Here is an 18,323-nt window from a genome sequence, read left to right as displayed (position 1 = left end):
CTTCTTTAAGACACAGACACTGAACTACATAAAAAAAACAACAGAATGAAAAGGTATTTAGAAATGTTTAAACTGATTCCCTTCATTTGGATGCCTGATGTTATCTTATTTTAGGCTTAGTCCTGAGAATTTACTAAAACAAATCAGCTACCATTACCTTTATAAAGAAATATGTCCCTCCCTCATCCTATTAAATAAGCGCTGGAGGAGAAAAATGACCTCACACAGAAAGCGTTTACTACATGCAGCATTACTGCAACGCTATTTCCGGCAACAACATGCTATGACCCGCTGGTGTTTCCTGATTGGAAGACGTCGGTCATGTGATAGGGAAACCCCGAGTCCCAGAATAGATACTCACAAGTGGCGTCACACATTACGTATGGCAGCAATGACAGCACAATGGACCAATTAGCATGAGAAAGCATCTTGTTACTGTTTGGTATCCATCGGCTTAGCGCAATACATGGAAATCAGGGAGCTGTGATCCTCCTGTGCCAGCATCCACATTGATACAGTATTAATATGAAGGCTGATGAAGAACCAGAATGCCCGGCGGAGAACGAAACATTATTGTCATGGGAGAGGCAAGTTTGGTAGTTTTGTCATTCTTGCATATTTTAAATAAGACACAGTTTAGGTTATTTAAGTTCGACTGCTGGTGTGGAGCGACATACTCTAGCATGTCACGGCTTAGCTGGGATTTGCTGCCCACGTGTCTGGGCATGCTGGGATTTGCAGTTCCACAGCAGGAGGACTTGTTGCCTAACTATCTTTAGGTGCTCAAGCACTGGAGAAAATAACGCATACATTTATTCAATATTAATCAACTAACATTTTCAAGTTTTAAAGAGAGAAAATGGTCTAAATACAAAACGAATTCTGGAATGTAATATTTTAGATACCATCTCTACATACCCACTGTCACGAATGCCCAGCCTCTCTCAGAAATCTACTGCAATCTGAACACCTGGCTGTGACTGGGGTCAAGTTAGTCACTTAGCAATGAATACACCTTTTCTGCCACCATGAAGGATTTATTATGGTGTCCTTACTTTCACCAGAACCACTTAATAATGTTTCACATTTAAATCATATACACATGTAGCATGAGGCTCCCTGGGCTTCCTAAATTCACAAAGAATCACGGAGAACACGCTAAATTAAATTTATTTGATCTGAGAAATTTTTCCAAGGCTTAATTACAAAAAATTAATAACAAGACATATAATAAATTTGCACAATTAAGTTTCAGAAAATAAAATAGGAAATAAAACCAAAGTACTACTTACTAGTTAAGGTGTGTGAGGGAACATAAAGAAAAGTATGGGACATTTCAGTCTTGATAGACCCCTCATGAAAATGCACACATTATTGTCTAAGGCAGAACATTTTAAACTTTTTTTTTTCCACATAGCTTCCACACCCCCATCCTTGGAGTTTAGCTGTCAATAAGCACAGATTGATCTTCCAAATGTCACAGTGAGCTAGGGATGTCCTGAGATCAGAGTGTTCACAGGACCTGATTTACCACCTTTGCTTGTTCTGTTTGGCTAGATGATTTACAACTTTGGGGCTTCAAACTCCTCCACGATCCTATCTCTCGCTGGTGTGGCTATTTCAACAGATTAATGACACTTGCATAAGTTCAAAGTCATGTCATCTAGCAAAACACACGTTGAGATTACATTGCAAGATTACATACAATAAACATTGTCATACATGAATTCAACAGAAAATAGCAATCAGTCATTAGATATACTACATAATCATCACACCCACTCATTTTACTTCCTCTGGTTTCTGGGTTTTCAATTTATATTGGAATTATTGAGCGTAACAAAAAATATATATAATTTTTAGATTACATATGTTTTATATCTGCACTGCGAGGATAGTGGCAGGTAGTGTGTTTGAGGAATACATCTAACGTTACATCAAACTGTAACGCAGGTGCATTCCAACAGTTGTGAATTGAAGTTACTGTCCACGGTCCTGCAGATCAGGTCTTTTGTTGCGATTCCAGGATTGATGGGAGATGTGCCCCTTCAATGCCACAAATACCAGCTGCAGTTGTATTCAGTATTGAAAGGGTGTTTTTAAGGAAAAGGGTGTTGGCGTGGCTCAGCTCTGTGTAACATGGCCCTCTCCAACGTGACCATGTATTGGGACCTTGCCTCTTCTCGTCCAAGCAATGGTATGCACACATTGTCCCCATTACTAACTAAACGTTGGGAGGTATGCAGGTGTCCTTAGACAAGGTCACAGATGTGGGAACATGGCTCACACCCAGGCAAATATACAGTAATATAATAATTCATTTATATGCTACATTGGCTTCTTCCCTGGTGCTGGCAACAAGGCAGCGGTCCTGCTGAACTATCACACTGGTTTTTGCGGACACACAGATCCACATGACCAGAGGAGTCCACGATGAAGGAAGAATACTTACCAATCCTTGCAGTCCTAAATTAGTCCTCTCCAGTACCAAACACCCTTGGTACTTACTTCGCCTCTCCCTCATGCTTCCCGTGCTCCCCCTCACCCTTCCTCTCACACACTCCAATCCTGGCCCTATGGCTCTCCATGCCTAACACCCCCTTGCATTCCACCCCTCACTTTCTCTCTCAGCCATACTGCTCAAGCGGCCCCATCCTCCTCCACCACTACCTCTTCTCCCCCCTGGGCCCCATCCTCTGACCCTGCCATTTTCCACTTCCCTTCTCATGTGCCCTTGGAAATACTAGGTCTATCTGCAATAAACTGGGCTCCCTCCACAATCTATTTCTCTCCAACTCCCTTAACCTCCTCGCCATCACAGAAACCTGATTCTCCTCTTCATCCACTCCAACATTCCAGGCTGCATGAACATCCTTCTCTCTCCCCACTGCACCGTCTGGGTCATTCTCCCCTGAACCCTCTCTCTCATTCCACTCCTCTGACGTCCACACCATCCATTTCTTCCTCCCCATCCCCCTTTGTACTGTGGTCATCTACTGCCATCGGGCCCTGGTGCTTTGATAACTTTATAGCCTGACTCACTCATTTCCTGTCCTCTGAACTTCCCTCTCTCATACTAGGCAATTTCAATATCCCCATTGACAACTCCACTGAAGCTGCTGCTACCAAATTTCTGTGCAGGTTTCTCTTTTGGCCTTTCTCAATGGTCATCTTCCCACACCCTTGTCCTCTCCCTAGATCTTGTCTTTTCCTACCTTTGCACCATATGTGACTTCTCTAACTCTCCCTTCCCGATCTCTCCCTATTGGCTAATTGAATGCAATTTTGATGCCCTGTGACCCTCTCAATTCTTAAAGATTCTAATTACCTTCCAGTCTTCCAATGACAGCACCTCTACGCTGCCTTCAACTCTCTCCTCTGCCTGTCCCCAATTTCTCTCCCTGCCTCCCCCACTGTTCTAGATTTAACCATCTTCTTTACTGCTAAAATTGAAACCCTCAGATTTGAAATCTTCTCCTGTCAGGTTCCTCCTTCCTCACCATGGGGATGAAGGAGTCCCCCTCCTTGACCTGCCCCCTCGATCCAATCTCCTCTCATCTTCTCCTCTCCCTCAGCGCCTGTCTCCACCACCTGTCTACCTTGATTGTACTACAGCTCTGTATGGCAATTTTTTTTAGCACCCTATAAATAAATGTTTATAATAATTGCCCTTTCTCATGCCTCTCACTTTCCCCCCACATTGATCCCTCTCTCATGCCTCACAGTGACTCGTCGCTCCTGTCTCTCATTAATCTATCCTGTGCTTCACTGCCCAATTCCACACCCCTCATTTACCAGGCCTCTCTGCAATTCGTTCTCCTATGCTGCTTAGAGAGGAAGTACACACTTCCTCTCTGAATGTCACAATTCTATTGAATTCAGTGGATTTTCTTTCGCCAATCTGATTTAGCACCGACAGTAACAGAGGCACAGAGTCTAACGAACCCCCAGTTTTCGACAGACCCCCACAAGGACATTTGGGCTTTGCTGCTTTTGAGTTCACAGGTCGCTGCTCTCTGTGCTGCCTCCAGGCGTAATGACCAGGCATCATACAGCAAGAAGAGACTGGTCAATGTAGCCAGGAATTGTCAAAAAACAGACTGCAGAGTGCCAAATCAGAATATGGAGTGTCAAAACAAGCCGGGTCAGCAACAATCGACGCATAAACAGTACCAAACAAAAGGCAGAAAAGAGGCTAGGAACAGTCCAGTCAGAATACACAGAAATCAGCCACAAGATGTACCGCAAAGCTTGAGTAAAGGTTTGGAGCCTAATACTTAGTTACAGGCCTGTACACAGAGCAGGTTTAAATGACTGAACTGATGACTAGGGCTGTTCTCAGGTCAGCAGTCATATGACCACAAGGTCAGAGCTCTTAAAGGGCCATGCACCTCCTTTTTTACAGAGTAGGATTGTGGCACAGGGTTCTGCACCTGGAGGGGAGAGCAAAGGGAGAACGCCAGATAGCGGGTTTGAAAAGTAACAGGTGGACTCTGATGTGTGACACTGAACATGTTTGATTGACATCCTATAATGCCGGTTATGACCGGTCACTCTCATGCCCCATGTGTTAAACATTGCTTCTGCAGCATGGCAGGTTGAGGTAGCTTTAAAAGTGCAGCGTCAATACGCCTGGAGAAAAATCATAGACGTTGAAGCGCATTGCTTGTAATCCAGTGGTGGAACAGACTCCCACTATCTCTTTAGTTAAGAAACACCTAGCCCCTGAAAGGATCCCGGGACCTTAGCAGGATAACCATATTTTTCTACATGCTGTTTAACCAACAACATCTGGTAGGAATGACTGCCTAACCCTAGGAGGGAACCCATGTGTATTGTTATTTATAATATGTGCTTGATGTTCATGTTTTTATGTGAGTATATTTTTATCATTAAGTTGTGGTTGTTAAAAAGATAATACACCAGGAGCTGTTTCCTCTTTTCCGTCTTATATCATGAGCACCATCTGGTAACCTGTTTTACGAGGCACTTGCCAGGTTGGACCAAAAAAGAAGTTATGATACATACTCCTTGATGTTTCGTTGACGAGCAGTGTGAAAGATTGAGATCTAGTGAGTGCTACCATAATTGGGCGTTGGTCAACAAATGCACTTAACTTGTGGTCTATGTCACTTTGGAAATTGTATTTATCATCATTTCTTTCGTTATTAAAATTACATATATTTTTGGTGAATTGAAATATATATCAGAGAATAATTGGGACTACTAAAGGAATTGAGATTCGCCTGTTATCTTATTTTGGAATTTTGTGTTTTTTCACAAGGAAAGTGAGAAACCTTTTGAACAGACTTATTTATATTGTGTTTGCACCAACACATATTATTCTGTTTATTGAATAGCATCAAATTGGTTAAACCTAGATGCGTAGTACCAAGGGTGTTTAAAAAATGGGTGTTTGAAAAATGTAAATTTAATAAATGACATTTTTTGAAGTGTGGCTTTGCAGCGCACGTTAGTGTCTGGTGCTTGTCGCTGAAGAGATTAAGGCCTGGCATGGTGTATCAGGAGTAGAGTATGTATGTGGAAAAGTGTTTTAAAATTGATTTTACATGTAAAAAATCTGCCACTCCGAGAAGTGGCAGAAGGGGACAGTTGCACTTGGATTTGGCTACCCACACTCTGGAGTCGATATCTTGAGGGGAGTAGGAGATTTAAAGATTAAATCTCCCACCCTGTACTCAGCGGCACCAGGGGTGGAAAGGAAGTAGAGGGCCCCTACCACTTGCAACAATGTTAAAAATGTGAAAACCCCGTCAGACTAATTCATGTGCTAACTGCATGAATTAGCCTGGATTGGTTAAAGGGAGAGGAGGCTGGGTTTCCTCCTGCCAGGTTGTGCGTAAACATTGTATAAAAAGAGCTGTATTGTCAAAGTGTATTCTCTCTTGTACTGTGTTATCACCAGTACCTTTAAAGTGGTGTGAAATGGTCCTTGTAAGGAGCTTAAAACATCACCCTGCTTTCAAGATTCTGCCTACTGTCTGCTATATTTCTGTGACCAACATATTTTTTGTGACTGCCCCACTGCACAGGCACTGTTGGATGCCTTGGAACTCGAACTTAAGGACAGTGTGACTAGGACTTGCCTTTCATACCATTCGGTATTTTATGGATTATTCCTGGCACCCACAGTATTGGGGCAATCCCGGAGGCCGGGCGCCTTATGAACTGTTTTAAGAATGCTATATGGTTGGCAAGGAATTGCCTCATCTTGAAAAGGGAAAAGATGACTGTCGCAGGCTGATCCACAGCCTGCTAAGAGACTATAACACCATTGCCATTCCTGAGGAAGATGATTGATTGTTGTCTTCCTCTTCTCCCACCATGTGTCTGTTTTTTTAATAAAGTTTTGGGCTTGACTTCCACTCCCCCATCACTGTTTGAAGTTTTGTTGAATGTCTTGGCTTAATTTATGCACCCTCCCCTATATATGTCTGTCTCTCAATAAAGCTTCGGGCCTGTGATCCACCCCACCCCTCTTACCTACCGTCCCCTCACAACCATTGCTTATTTTAAACTGTCATGTTGTTTAAGTTTTGCATGGTTAGTGCAGTACTTGATATATAGTGTAGGATGTCATATATTGTACCTCGTACTGTATTGTACTAAAAGTATGAATGATTATGTTTCACAGTGTATTGTGCTTTCAACTGCGCTGCAACGCAGTACACTTGAATGTAATGGGGCATGTTTTTTGTACATTTTTGCAAAAGATACTTTTTAAATAAAAAATCCTGTGACAAACATATAAGAGCTAAAACACTAATATGTTCCCTGACTGTCCTGTATTAAACCCAGCATTCTGAATTCAATGCTCCGCCCACTACCGAGCAGTCCTGAACCATAGTAAGCAGTCAGAAAGAATAGCCAAACTGCCCAGCAAAGGTGAAATTGTGGTGCGGAGGGGTTTCTGGGCAACAGTAACCCCTTTAAGTGCACATCTGCCTTTAATGCAGACCTGGAACCAAAATGTAAAATTATTCACACAAGAAACAGTTGACAGGAGATATAGTATATTGTACTAATATGGTCAAATTAAAGAGGAAATTGAAGGCCTAGCATCAGAGTCATTGTGCACTTTGAAAGAGAGAATCCTAATAATCTCCGAATGGCCTTCTCAGAAGAGATCTAGATTAGGTTTCAAGATTCCTGATAAGAGCAAATTAGTGTATTGCTGGGTACATACTACAGAAAATGTCCCCTAATGCGATATCGTTAATGATTACCAACAACTGAAAAGTCCTGATCAGCAGATTCATGTGTATGCACTATGCACATTTTACAAGAGTTACCTTCAGATCTGTGCTCTTCGTCTGTTATAACCATCGGCTGAAAAGATCGTGACTCTGTAAACTCTATGGAGATCTATTTACACTGCTGGTCATGAGTGCTTACACACTGCAGCATCGGCACTACAATGTTTATAGAGAATTTTAGTCTATTTATAAAATGAAATCAAACGATACGTTGTGCTTTTGAACAATAAAACATGATCTTTGGAACATACGCACTAATGCAATATCGTTCCTAACGGTCGTTTATCTTGTGATTGGCACGATAAGCGGGCGAAAAAACCTGTAGTGTGTACCCATCTCACTGGGGCCCCCTATATCAGATGATGGCAGGGGAGGGCTGGCAAATTTTAGCCTGGGGGGGGAAGACTAGACTCGGCAGCTTTTTAGGACCTTTTTAAAGGGGAAAAAAATGCAGATGACCAAGCCCAAGGTAGCCCACTATGGGACCAGCCTGGGGGGCAGATGCCCCCCAGCCCAGTCTGCCCCTGGCTGAAGGCAATTTTATCCATGATAGCCTGACCCTCTCTGATATAAATTCGTTTATACATCAACTAAACGACTACCTTTTAACTACAAAGCGTTTTTGAAACCTGTTAACTTTGTGAAAGTAAGACGTTTTACATTACTGGAGTACACTGTCATCGTATCAACATTGTTTTATGAACTTAGGCTGGGTACACACTACAGAAAACTTCTCCTGATGCGATATATTTAACCATTTTACCAACGACTGACAGTCCTGATCAGCATGCCGATTCATGTGTACACACCTACACGATTTTACGCAATTTACCCTCAGATCTGTGTTCTTCATCTGTCATAACCCTCTGCTGAAAAGATGGTGACTCTGTAAACTCCATAGAGATCTGCCTACACTGCTATTTGTGTGTGCCTACACACTTCAGAATTTATAGAGATTTTTAGTCAGTTTCTAAAATCAAACGATACAATATGCTTTGGCACGATAAAACATGATAGTGGGAGTGTACACACTAATGCAGTATCAGACCTAACAATAGTTTATCATGTGATTGGCGCGATAAACGGGTGAAAAACCTGTAGTGTACCCAGCCTAACACGTATACATTGCAGATAAGGAATACCGGTATATGAATCACAGTTTATATTGGGACTTTTTATGAATAATTGTTTCTACTTTCATCAATACTATTTATTAATGTCATTCCTTTAATTATTAATATTTATTTCTGCATATGCATATGGGGACTTTTCATAGACATGTTTTTTTTCCCCAATAGCACACAGTAGGTAGACACTAAGGGGTAAATTTTATCAAGCAGTGTGTTGTAAAAAGTGTAGACGTTGCCTAAAGCAACAAATCAGATTGTAGTTAGCATTTATTTACTACATTCTACAAAATGACAGCTAGAATATGAATGGTTGCTATAGGCAACAACTCCACTTTTCAAACCCACAACTTGATAAATTTACCCCCTAGTCTTTAGTTCTCTCCTGTAGCAGGGAATAGATTTGTGTCTCACAGCTTGGATTTCCATCTCACATGGTCAACTAAACTGATGATGAAATCTGATAGAACCTGGACCCCTGCTCAGTCGCCTCCCAAACTAGCACACACCATCAATGTTTTTGTGTCCCATCTTTATACCCATAATCTAGCAATCTATCCTATGGGCAGGCTGCACAGTGTCACTATGTCTGGACTGACATGCGGCTATATTTAGCAGATCCTTTTTCAAACAATAGGGTTAACTGCAGACATAATGCAATTACCTCCCCAACCCATAAACTCTGCAAAGCTCATTAAAGCACAGTGATTGGACAATGTATCCCATTATTAAAGGCACCAACCTGGCTGAATTTTAAGGAACATCACATAGGATTTATATAAACAAACATTTGGCTACACATGGTCAATCATATACTTTAAATGTACCCGCTCTGTCTACGCACGGTCAGTGCAGTTAACTGTTAAATACATCACATACAATATGAGTTTACAAAGGCCACATATGACTTTACAGGAATAAACCCAAAGGTACATATTTAGTAATTACACACAGTTTAACCCAACAGTTGTTACCATAAAATATACGTATATGTGCGGACTATGCGCTGGAGAAAAATGGGTTTTAAAAGTGTCCGTTTTTATTACTCATGCTGGCCACCCTGCGTTGTCCACAAGCTTCTTTCATGTTGCAAGAAGCCTCTTGGTAGCATTACTGACAAATTGTTCTGTCATCAACTTTGGAGTGACATCCTGATATTGGCAACCTCCCTGTTCTGTCACATTTTGCCCACTGATTGATGAAACTCTTCACGGTGTTTCATGGTAGAGTACATTTAATGCCTTTTGAAATTCTCCTGATTAGTATCTTTCAGCAATGAGATCCCATAGATGTTTTGAAAGTTCCTAGTGGACCGTGGTTTTCCCAGTAGGATTCTACTGCAAGGAAATCGTTCAAGAATAGCTGGTCTTTATTTAAGGTTAATCACAATCACTTTCCTTGCTGGCAGGTGTATGCTAATTTAACTTTGAATATATTTTTTATTGTGATTGGTTAACTGTGAGCACAACTATAAAAGGGTATGCACATGTATGCAACCAGAGTATATGTCTTTTTCCGAAACATTGTTGTTCACACTATTTAGTTGGTTGCTAAATCATATTAAAGGTGGAAAAAGGTCTGCATTGATCTTGATAAGAGTATGTAAACTTTTTCTACTGTGCTTATTCAGGGAAATTACGTATTGGTAGGCGCTGTAGCATTGCACAATGGCGGTTCATAAATGATCCTTACTCTGTAAAAAGGTCTTGCTGGTAAAGAAATGATTTGCAACAGTGGCATCAGCAGGGTGTAGGTAAGGGCTGCCCCTTCATCAAAATCATGCTGAAACAAGTATGGGTAATAATACCCATTTCATGAGCAAGTAAAGGCATTTTTTAAATGTTAATACACATTCAATCTACTACTGAGTTAAAAAATAAACAGTACGTGACAGAATAAACCAATCTGTTCATTAAAAGTTTCCGCATTGTTGTCTGCTCTAGTCTTCAGACAAAGCAGCCATTGCCTCTATCTTGCATTATTGTGAATTAGTCTGTAAATTGTGCAGATTGGTGGGTTCATACACAAGGACAGGTCAAACAATGTCATAGAAAGTTAACTGACGTACTGTGCCCTGAAAGAGAAGACCTCTCACATCGATGATGGTACAAGATTGTAAGCTGCCCATGTTTTTTGAACCTTTGGCTAGCTGCTTTTATTATAAGCACAAATAATTAGTTTTTGGAAATGCTTATAAGAATTATATAAAGTAAGTTCCTTAATGATGTTTTCAATGTACATATTTCATTTCAGGGAGCAGATACTATTGAAAGACAGACTGATCACCAGCAACACTGAGCCATGGCAGAATCACCCTGAATTCTCTGGTCTGAAGCACATTGGAGGGGTTGACCTGTCATATATAAAAGGAGAGGACACCATTGCATGTGGCTCCCTCATAGTACAGAGTTACCCAGATCTGGAGGTAATTTTAACTGAGAACCTAAAACAAATAAACAAAATATATATTAATAAGAAGTAAAAGACAGTTCTCCCTCCCAATCACCCAAGCCCCCTTTCCCTGTTTGATCATTTCCCGTCTCTCACTCCACAAGTTATACCCCACACCCCAGCAATTGTTGTATTTTTGAACAAAATCAAAATATCTTGAGTTCACTCACTTCAGCCAGATACATCACACAAGTCCAGTGCTTAGGTTTAAACACCCTCAGCTAGTTTTTATTCACTGGCACAGACGATAAAGCAAAACAAACAAAATCTTCACCTTGCTTCTGAGTAATACACCAGTTCTCCCTCTCTAAAGTGAGGAACCTAGTGTCCCACTCAAATACAAAACCATAAAACTCACAGATCCCAAATTGCAATGTCTCTCAGGAGTCATCTGACCTCCTCCCCAGTTATTGTAAGACTGAATGAACTGACTAGCAGCCTTTTAATAGCACCTCAGCAGGTGCAACTCCTGATTACTAGTAACTTGCTAGCTTGTGGGAAAACCCAAAATGGGTCTTATGAATGAAGCCTGCTCTTCTGTCTCCATGCATAACCCCAGGGACCCTTACCAGTTTTTCCCAACACTGAAAATAAACAAGGCTCTCCCAAACACAGCAATCTCCCTGGGGTTTTAAAATGTTCTAGACAAAATCCTGTGAGATACATATCTACCTTCAATCATTTTCCCAGCGTTTATGTCACACTATATATAATACACACACATACATATTTTTTTTTAAAAAGTCGTCTCCAGTGATGATACAGAGCATATTAAAGGTAAATTAAACCCGAAACTGTTGTTAATCCCCTTCCTTTGAGGCTATAAGGGGGGGGCACACACATTAGATTATTTTTCACCCCTAGGAGGCAGGGTACTCAAAAGAAGAGCTGATCTCTCTTTATCCTTATAACCTTCACAATTACCCTTGTCCGCGCTTACAGCTTCAGAGATAGAGAGGGATTCCTGACAGCACTGGTAGAGTCATGCACAGAGGTTATCTGAATTCTTGGCTTTTTTGAGAATGAGATCCTCTCAGGACACTGTTCTACAGATGTAGGAGGAGCTTCAGCTGTTTATAATGCAGTCGAAAGTCAGGGTGACATTGAACAACATATTTTACTTTGATGGTTCATAGCTGGAAATAATTAATTTTGGGGTCTAGTGGTTCCTTAAGATAAGAGTTATGCCACTCCGTCTAACCCTAGGAGACGAAGCCCCTAGCCCAATCTTCTGACAATATATATTATAATATATGGTATGTTGAGGCCAGACAGAAAATTGTAGCCAAGAATACACCATCTCAAGGCTTTAAATCAATCTCCATAAACCTTGATGTTCCTATTTACACCATACATTATGTTGTTAGGGAGTTTAAGGCCCATGGCACTGTAGCCAACCTCCCTGGAAAAAGAAAATGTTATCGAAGGATTATTCAAAGCATCTCAATCAACAGCGAAACAGATTGAAGCTGACTTTCAGACACAAGGTGCGACAGTTTCAACTTGCACCATCCGTCACAATCTCCAAGAAAGAAGGTTATATAGTAGGATGTCCAGTAGGGCTACACTGCTAAGAGAAAGAAGATGAAACCATATTACAGCTTTTTGGTAAAGCACATCAGGCCTGATTCATCTTCGAACACAACCTGCATGTAAGTTGTGTTTTTAAAACGTGCACAGAACTTGAGCGAACGTGCACCCATATTCAAATCCAAGTGGATGTCAAGATAAGTTTTCTTTTGAATCTGGGAATACGTAAGCTCTCCCTGAACAGTATTGTATGTTAACAAACAGAATATACTGCAGGATACACACATGAATATGTGCAATATAAAGTCCCTTCAGAACACATGCAAAAAAAATGTTAGAAAAGAAATTACAAACTCATAATACTATAATTTTTTTTTACATTAAATACATAAATCAGGATGTTCTTAATGGGTACTGTACATTACATATAGTACATTTATATAGTTAATCTTCCTTGCAAACACATTTTGTTTGCTATTTAGTGTAGGTTTTAATACAAAGACTGCTATGACATACCTCATCAATATCAGTTGACACTTACACCTGCTCTGTAGCTGGTGTAAATGATGGGGCTGAAAAAAAGTACTTTTCAGAAACACAGACCTTGAATCAGCTGCATCTGTGTTGATACCGTTTGTTTGGGAGTGATAGGCAGACAAAAACTTAAGCTTCACTTGAAGAACTGGACACAAAGACCGCCAGAACTTGGGCACGAACTGGACCCCGCGATCGGAGATTATTTCTGAAGGCAAGCCATTGAGTCTGAAAATCTCCTGAATAAACATTTGAGCCAGTTTTGGAGCGCAGGGTAATCCAGTGAGAGGAATAAAATGTGCTATCTTGGAAAAACTGTCATCTACAACCCAGATGGTGTTTAACCCATTAGAAAATGGTAGATCTTTATTGAAGTCCATAGACAGATGAATGCAGGGTTGGTGGGGAATTGACAATGGTTGAAGTCGGCCGGCAGGTGTCAGACTAGATATTTTATGCTGGGCACACTTGGAACAAAAAGCTATGAATTCCTGGATGTCCTGCTTGAGAGTAGGCCACCAATAGGATCTTTGAGCAAATTTGAGAGTCTATTGAAATCCAGAATGTCCTTGGAATCGGGAAGCGTGAGCCAATTGAAGCAATTTTTTGCGAAGTGCTGGAGGTATGATAGTTTTTCATGGACGTGGATTAGGAACAATATTGGTTGTAGAAAAGGACACAGGTTCGATGATAAGGCTTTTTTTTAGTGAGGCAAAGATTCTCATCTTGATCCATAGAAAGAGAAAGGGCATCTGTCTTACAATTCTGGCTGTTAGGTTACCTTGAAGTCACACCTGGAAAAGAACAAGGCCCATCTCGTTGTCTTGGATTGACACACTGGGCTGACTTTAGATATAGAAGGTTTTTATGATATGTGATGACAGAGATGGGACACTTGGCACCTTTGAACAAATGTCTCCATTCCTCCAAAGCCAAATTAATGGCTAATAATTTCTGATCTCCTATAGAGTAGTTTTATTATGCCAGCAGAAATTTGTGAGAAAAATAGCCAAAGGGATGAAGATATCCATTTTCGAAATGCTGGGCTAAAACTGCACCTACACCTACTGCAGAGGTATCCCTTACTGGGATAAAAGGTCGGGACATATCAGGCTTAGGAAGAACTGGAGCAGAAAGGAAAAGCTGTTTGATGTCATGGAATTCTGCTTTAGCTTCTTCATACCAATTGGAGAGATCAGATGCCTTTTTGGTAAGGTCTGTGATGGGAGCCAATTTCTAATGAATTTCCTGTTATAGTTTGGAATGCCCAGAAAGTATCAAACTGCTTTGAGAGTGGTTGGAAGAGGTCAGTTATGAATCACTTTGCGCTTCTTCGGGTCCATCTGTAAATCAGTACCAGATATAATGTAACCTAAACAGGAGATAGTGCAACGTGCATTTCACCAATTTGCAAAAGAGCCGGTTGGTACGGAGTCATGAAAGAATCTCTTTGACGTGGTCACGATGTGATTCCAGATTGTTGGAGAAGATAATATGGTTGTCCAAATAGACAATAACTGTTGAATACCGCTGGGACATTACTCGTTCCGAATGGCATGACAAGGTTCTTGTAGTGCCCATCACGAGTGTTTAAAAGCTGTCTTCCATTCGTCCACTTCAGAAATTTGAATTATATTGTAAGCCCCTCTCAAATCTAGTTGGTAAAGATGGTGGCACCTCTGACATGATCAAACAGTTCCGTGATAAGAGGCTTACGATAATGAATTTTGGTGTTATAATTCAAACCTCCATAGTCAATGCAGTGGTGGAGACCGCCATCTTTTTTTTTCACAAAAAAGAAACCTGCTCCAGCAGGTAAGGAAGACGGAATGATAAACCTCTTCTCAAGGTTTTCCTCTATATATTCCGACATGGACTTGGTCTCAGAGAGAGATAGTGGGTAGGTACGCCCACTAGGAGGTGTTTTTTGTTGGCATCAAATCTATAGGACACTCCCACACTCTATATGGTAGTAGTACTATCGGAGATGCGACTTCCCTCTACTGCCGTGATGTAGAATGGTCGGAATAATGGCTTCGTAGGTAGCCGCAAATCTTGAACCACTCTGGTGGTAATGAAGTTTCCAGCGGGCCCAGAATCAAGAAGAGCTGATAAGTTATTGGTTCTCTGAGCATGTTCCAGAGTGATTGCTAGTGCCTAGATTTGTCGTCCAATCATAGCATATCTGGAACAGAAAGCATTTGAAAAAAATATGTTTCTCAATGGTAACCCAAGGCTTAGGCGGGTCAGGAGCAAGCCAGTCTTTGATCTGATCTTATAAGCAGGCAAGTTGGAAAAATTCTAGTTCAGGACAGGCCCAGTGCACCAGCTTAGACCGCCGCTCTGGGACGTTTACCTCTCCAAATGAAATCCAGGGAGACACTATAAAATTTGTTAAGAAAATGGCGGAGAGTAAGGTATGGAATGGATCTAAAAAGGTTCAGAATGTTCAGAAGGAGCATCTTTTTCACAGCTGTTATCCTGCCCAACCATGAGACCTCATAATTAGCCCACGTTTTCGTCAAAGAAGTAAATTGGGTCAAAAAGGAGGAGTAGTTACATTTAATGGAATCAGAAAGGGTTTTACAAACACTAATACCTAAATACATCAGTGAAGACACTTGCCAATTATATCTAAATTTCACATTAAATGTGTCCTGTAAAGCGTGAGGGGTAGCAATAGTCAGTACTTCAGATTTAGATTTATTAAGCTTATACAAGGACGCTTCAGAGTAGCCTTGGAGAATGGGATGGATGGATGGTAGCGAGGTCTCGAGGTCCGACACGAACAGCATGTTAACATTGCAAAAAAATAAGAAATTGTGAATTATTTGAAAGTATAAGGGTGACAATAATTTTTTGAAAATGTCATTAAGTTTAATGTTTTAATGGTTGTCAGTAATAACTCTTGTGATTTTTTTTAGGTTATCTATGAGGACTGTTGTATGGTGACCCTTGATGCCCCCTATATTGCTGGATTTCTAGCCTTTCGAGAAGTACCATCCTTAGTGGATGCAGTAAAGAGGTTGCAGGTGAAGAACCCCAATTTGATGCCTCAGGTGAGCTGTGATGTTGTAGATCATTCCTACTATATGAGATCAGTGCTGTGGGTGTACTATATTATATAAAGTAATCTGAGAGAAACAATTTTACCTTTCACAGATCATTTATTACTGAAAAAAAATATAATCTAATTAAAATACACAAATAAGCACCTAAAATATGATAAATCATATAGACCAAGGCTGATTATTAGCATTAAGCACATAAAACGAAAGTAATGTTTTTTTAAAAAAAACGCATACTCATGACTGTAATTAACTACAAGCGCATCTGGAGAAACGTCTCTTGTTTAATACAGGTGTAGGTATGCTCTGCATATATGACACTTGCCATATTATGATGGACACAACACACTGCATGATATGTATATGAAATATAAAGTCCCAATAGAACACACAGAAAAAAAAGTATTCACTTGTTTAATAATATAGCCATTAATGAAAAAACATTAAAAAAAAAAGTTAATATTTTTTTTTTACATGAAATACATTTATAAGGATGTTATTAATGTCTACTGAACATAAAATGCATTTTATCTTTGCTCTTGATTGAAAACACATGATCTACTGCATACGGGACCGTCATCACTATCACTCGGCACTTACACCTGCCCTGTAGCAGTTGAAAATCATGTACCTGAGAGATGTCCAAAGCTTGAATCAGAAGGATGTGTGTGCGCTTGGCATGCAATCTCTGTACATTGATTACATGCATAAGCTCCCTTCCTCCCCGTTCTGCCCATTAAACCTTAGGCTGGCAATTTTACGCAAAATACGGCACATATCGGCATATACTTTCCTTGATGAATCAGGCCCATAATGTCCAAGAATAGCTTTTTCTATCATAGCAGTTGCAAAAGAGTGCTCATAAAAGATTGTTACAAAGATAATATCACATAGGGACCAAAAATTGATTACAACTGTATGGAATTCTAAATAAAGCACTTATAGAGTCAATCCTGTCCTCAAATTCATGCAATTTAAACAAGCCCCACTACTGCTGTAACAGTCAGACATGCAATATAAGGAGTCCTCCCCAGATCATTTAATACTCAAAGATAAAATTTGGAGATAAATTCCCCCCACCGTTGCTGTTAGAAATAAAGTCCCAGTCTTAGGTGGTTAATAGGAGTTCTTCCAGATCATATTAAAAAGCAATTCGACACGTTAGTAGGCTGGATTTCTTAGTTCAGCATTCAACAACCTGGTAACTTAAAAGTGTCAGTTTAAATTGTAATCCCTATGGTGATGGATACACTGTAGCAAAGACTGTGAGCTGTACATACAAACGTCTTCATTTACGCACTGTTAGTGTGCTGCTTAGAGGGATTGTTTTTTTGCCACTACGTGTAATGTGCACATAAAATCTCCACCGAGCAAAATATCTGTTCCTTCCTTATCAGTTGGTCCACTATACTAGAGTGTAAGGGTACTATCACCTTGGCCTTGACACAGGCAATACAGGCGACTTGTTTTGTTTAATGGATAGACTTTTTCAAAGCCATGTGTTGTAGATTAGTTTATAACTGGACAGTCATTGGGCAATGCCTTTTTCTACCTTCTGCATGTTGTCAAAAGCAGTCTAGATAGATGGGATTGTCTATGGCAGAGTCAAGGGTAACAAAGAGAAATATTGCCATCAATCCAAAGTTTTACAGAAAGAGTCTGCAATTGAACCTACTGTTTCAAACCCTCTGGACACATAGTTCTCAGGCAATTTAATCCCCCACGATGCGCCACAGAATGCCTCTGAAACAGTCGTACTGTGATACCCAGAAATGAACGCAGACGGATATGTTTGTGATGCCCGGCGACTCATAACAGGGGATTGAAACCCCTCCCTCCCCCCAATGTATCCTGAAGGTCTCCCTCTCTGCCTCTTAATGTGGGAAAATATTCAATATTCATTAATTTAATTTAATAACTAAGAAGACTGTCTTTAATACCAGTGGCGGAACTACCAATGGTGCGGCAGGTGCAGTGCACCGTGCCCCATGGAGATAATGGGGCCCGCTGCATGGCAGATGCAGAGGGTCAGGAGCCCCGGTTCCCTCCTCCCTGCACCGTGGCTAGCTAGTTCCGCCTCTGTTTAATACACAAGGTCACAGTACAGTAGGTGCCATATTTAGTATAAATAAATTAAGTCTCACTGTGTTGTAATTGATCATATCTCTATTTTGCCACATATATTGGCATAGGGTGATTGTTTACATGTTAATGGACACTTGAAAATTATTGCAATGTTAATTTGATAATGAATCATTTTCTGTTAATCATGCTGGTTTAATTTATAAGTATACTGTCATGCTATATGTCTTTTTATTTGTATTTGTTGCAATAAA

The 18,323-nt window shown here is 40.5% G+C and overlaps 1 protein-coding gene across 3 annotated transcripts in view; it reads left to right on the top strand.

Annotated features, from left to right (window-relative positions):
• The first annotated feature begins 330 nt into the window (after positions 1–330).
• The window catches only part of ENDOV (endonuclease V), an 88,564-nt gene continuing 70,571 nt past the window's right edge, over positions 331–18,323 (top strand). Inside the window, exons 1-3 of one of the 3 annotated variants that reach the window (XM_075216919.1) lie at positions 331–587; positions 10,658–10,829; positions 15,844–15,978. In XM_075216919.1, the coding sequence (XP_075073020.1) occupies positions 526–587; positions 10,658–10,829; positions 15,844–15,978 (369 nt within the window). In that variant the 5' untranslated portion in view covers positions 331–525. Of the gene's footprint in view, positions 592–10,657; positions 10,830–15,843; positions 15,979–18,323 lie in introns of all 3 variants that reach the window. The other 2 variants (XM_075216918.1, XM_075216917.1) reach the window with 2 other exon arrangements.

Source organism: Mixophyes fleayi, chromosome 6 (genome assembly GCF_038048845.1).
Source record: "Mixophyes fleayi isolate aMixFle1 chromosome 6, aMixFle1.hap1, whole genome shotgun sequence".
In the NCBI taxonomy this organism is placed as follows: domain Eukaryota; kingdom Metazoa; phylum Chordata; class Amphibia; order Anura; family Limnodynastidae; genus Mixophyes; species Mixophyes fleayi.
The sequence above is the reverse complement of the archived record's forward strand: the minus strand, read 5'-3'. Positions and strand labels throughout refer to the sequence as shown.